Source organism: Mercurialis annua, linkage group LG3, assembly GCF_937616625.2.
Source record: "Mercurialis annua linkage group LG3, ddMerAnnu1.2, whole genome shotgun sequence".
Classification (NCBI taxonomy): Eukaryota; Viridiplantae; Streptophyta; class Magnoliopsida; order Malpighiales; family Euphorbiaceae; genus Mercurialis; species Mercurialis annua.
The window spans coordinates 73,640,194-73,642,955 of NC_065572.1; the positions used below are offsets into that span (position 1 = coordinate 73,640,194).

The 2,762-nt window shown below is 37.1% G+C and overlaps 1 protein-coding gene across 1 annotated transcript; it reads right to left on the minus strand.

The window, feature by feature from the left end:
- Positions 1-1,067: 1,067 nt before the first annotated feature.
- LOC126674069 (serine/threonine-protein kinase UCNL) lies at positions 1,068-2,659 on the minus strand. The gene has a single exon (XM_050368440.2). It carries the CDS (start codon positions 2,577-2,579, stop codon positions 1,266-1,268), a length of 1,314 nt encoding a protein of 437 aa, XP_050224397.1. The 5' UTR covers positions 2,580-2,659; the 3' UTR covers positions 1,068-1,265.
- Between the last annotated feature and the right edge of the window lie 103 nt (positions 2,660-2,762).

Here is a 2,762-nt window from a genome sequence, read left to right on the forward strand (position 1 = left end):
TAGATCTTAAAAATTCACATTTGAGTCAGTTTTATCGAACCGAATTTCAAATAGATCATATCGAGTAAGACTGGCTCGGTTATAACACTGGTTGCTCCTACAAATGTGGGGCTGAGCCTAATAAAAACTTCGTTGAATTGCTGTAAAAGCCGATTTAAAGTTGCAGCCTCCAAAAGATAGCAAACTTTTCCAGTCCTTTATTTTTTATTTTTCTACTCAATGGTCCCTTTATTAGTTTTCTTTTACTATAAAGTGCCATGGACACAAAAAGTTGAATTTTCTCATATATTTATACAACTATGTGGTTTGAAATATTAAATTTCTAAGAATTAAATATAAAATATAAAGTGATTAAGGCACTAAAACTCCAGCAACATCCGTAATTTAAGAACATTTTGTCTGGCAAGTAATCATATAAGCTTAACTTTTCTTGTTGAATTTTGTGAACCATTTTTAAAACCTTAATTGCTTATGCCGATTTTACCTACCAACAATGAATTCCCACAAACCTTAATTGTCGGATCAATTTTCTTTAACCACTGTATTAATTTCCAATAAATTTAAAAAATATAAAGAAAATTATAAGCAATTTATGAAATATTTCTCAACACGAGTGACTAAAACATGTGAGCTAAGCATGTGATATTAAAGTGTCATAATTTTTAAAAAATTATAATATTGTTACAGAGTAACGTAATATATATAGTTCCTAAGCTTCATCATCAAATTCATATATACGTTACTCCTAAACCCTCAATTTATTTTCTTTCATTTAAAGTAAAGTTTATATACTATTGTCCTATACTTTAATTATTTGTTCTACCTGCATCCAATTATGCTCTGCAATTCATAATTTTCATCAAAATACTTGCAATAAAATGCAAGATTTGGTTTCTTCATCAATAAGAAAAATAAAAATAAATATTTATGCATTTATCACAAGCTCTCAGTAATCATTAGTAGTTTATTAATAGAAAATTCCGATATTTATTTTAAAAAATTACTAAATGATTCAGAAAATAAATAGCAAAATCTGTTAATTAGGTGTGGTTATAACTTATAACCGATTAATATTAAAAATAAAATATTAAATAATAAAAATAACAGAATGATTGCAGTTTTTTTTCTTTCAATAATCACTGAATAATGTTCCCAATTATTTTTATGTACACAAATACAGTTCAGTCATCATGTATAAAAATTATGAAAGAAAATTATGCTAAACTAATTATCTCCTACACGTGCCAAACTGCCCACTCGTGCGGTTAAAACTCCACCCACATCTTCTTTTGACAGTCTGACGACGGTGACGGTAACGGTGACGGAGGAAGTGACGGCGGTTTTCTTAAATCCTGAAAGTACTCTCTAATATCAATACCACCCCCACCTGACGTTACTTTTTCCGTTAAATTATTAACATCATCTCGAGCCGGAATATACGGTGGCCGTAATACTTCCGTTAGTAGGTCCCACGTAACGCCTTTAAAGAACACGTGCTCCTTGATCTCACACGCGCCACGTTGATATCCTAGCCTCTTCGTTGGATCCTTCTCTAACAACCGTTCGATCAAATCCGTCAACTCGTTTCGTTTCCCCACGAACTCCGGTTTCTTGTATAGAATGTTCCGAAACGTTTCTTTTCGGTTCGTCCCTTTAAACGGCGTCGTCCCATACAGCATCTCATATGTTAAAATTCCGAAGGCCCACCAGTCAACAGAAAACTCATGGCCCTCGCCACGTATGATTTCCGGCGAGACGTATTCCTCCGTGCCAACGAAAGAGTTGGATCGTTCTCCGTTGGTAAAACTGAGTTTCTTACGACTCACTGGGCTAACTCGAGCAGATTTGGCTTTTCTTAGACCGGTTTTGTCGCTAACGGGAATCATGGGGAGCCAACGGGTTAAATTTCGATGATGGACGGAACTCGGTTTCTTTTCTAACGGAAGATTATGGTGAGCTGACGTGGAAGAAGACAGAATAGATTTAACGGTCGGTTTGTTTAACGTACGTGAAAGGTCGAAGTCCGTGAGAGTCACGTGGCCGGATTGTTGTATGAGGATATTTTCCGGCTTCAAGTCTCTATAAACAATCCCCATCTCATGCAAATGTTCGACAGCGCAGACAATCTCAGCTAAGTAAAACCGAACCACCGCAGATGAGAACACGCGGTCGTTTTGATGGTACCGGAGCACGTTAAGATCGCCACCTGGACAATAAGGGACAGCCCACGCTAGAAATTCTGATGTTTCCGATGAAGATATTAAATGCGGAAGAAACGGGTGACTATTATCGCCGGAAAGTTTCTTCAAGACTTGAATTTCCCACCGTGCACGACGTTCAGCTTCAAATTTGGTGTTCAGCGTGGTTTTATCGACGACTTTGAGAGCATAAGGATTCTTTGCACCGGCGTCAGCTGCCCTGTCGTGGACAAGAAAAACTGTCCCCATAGCTCCTTTGCCTAAGACTTTGATGGCTTTGAGATTCTCCAAGTTTAACTCCGGTAATGATGGATGGTGTTCCTGTTGCTGTAGTGGCGGTAGGAGCGGCGGCAATGACGGTGGTGGCGGTGGTGGTTCCATTTGTGCGACAGAAAAGAAAAAGGAAGAGATATAAAAGGGGGAGAAATGGTGGGGTTTGGAGAAAGGTGATAGAGGGAGGGATTGGGATTGAATGTTGCATTTTGGCATTTATAGGTACTACTACTTTATTTATCTGTTTTTTCGGTTTTCTCTTTTTTTTTATTATATATTACAGGAGAATTT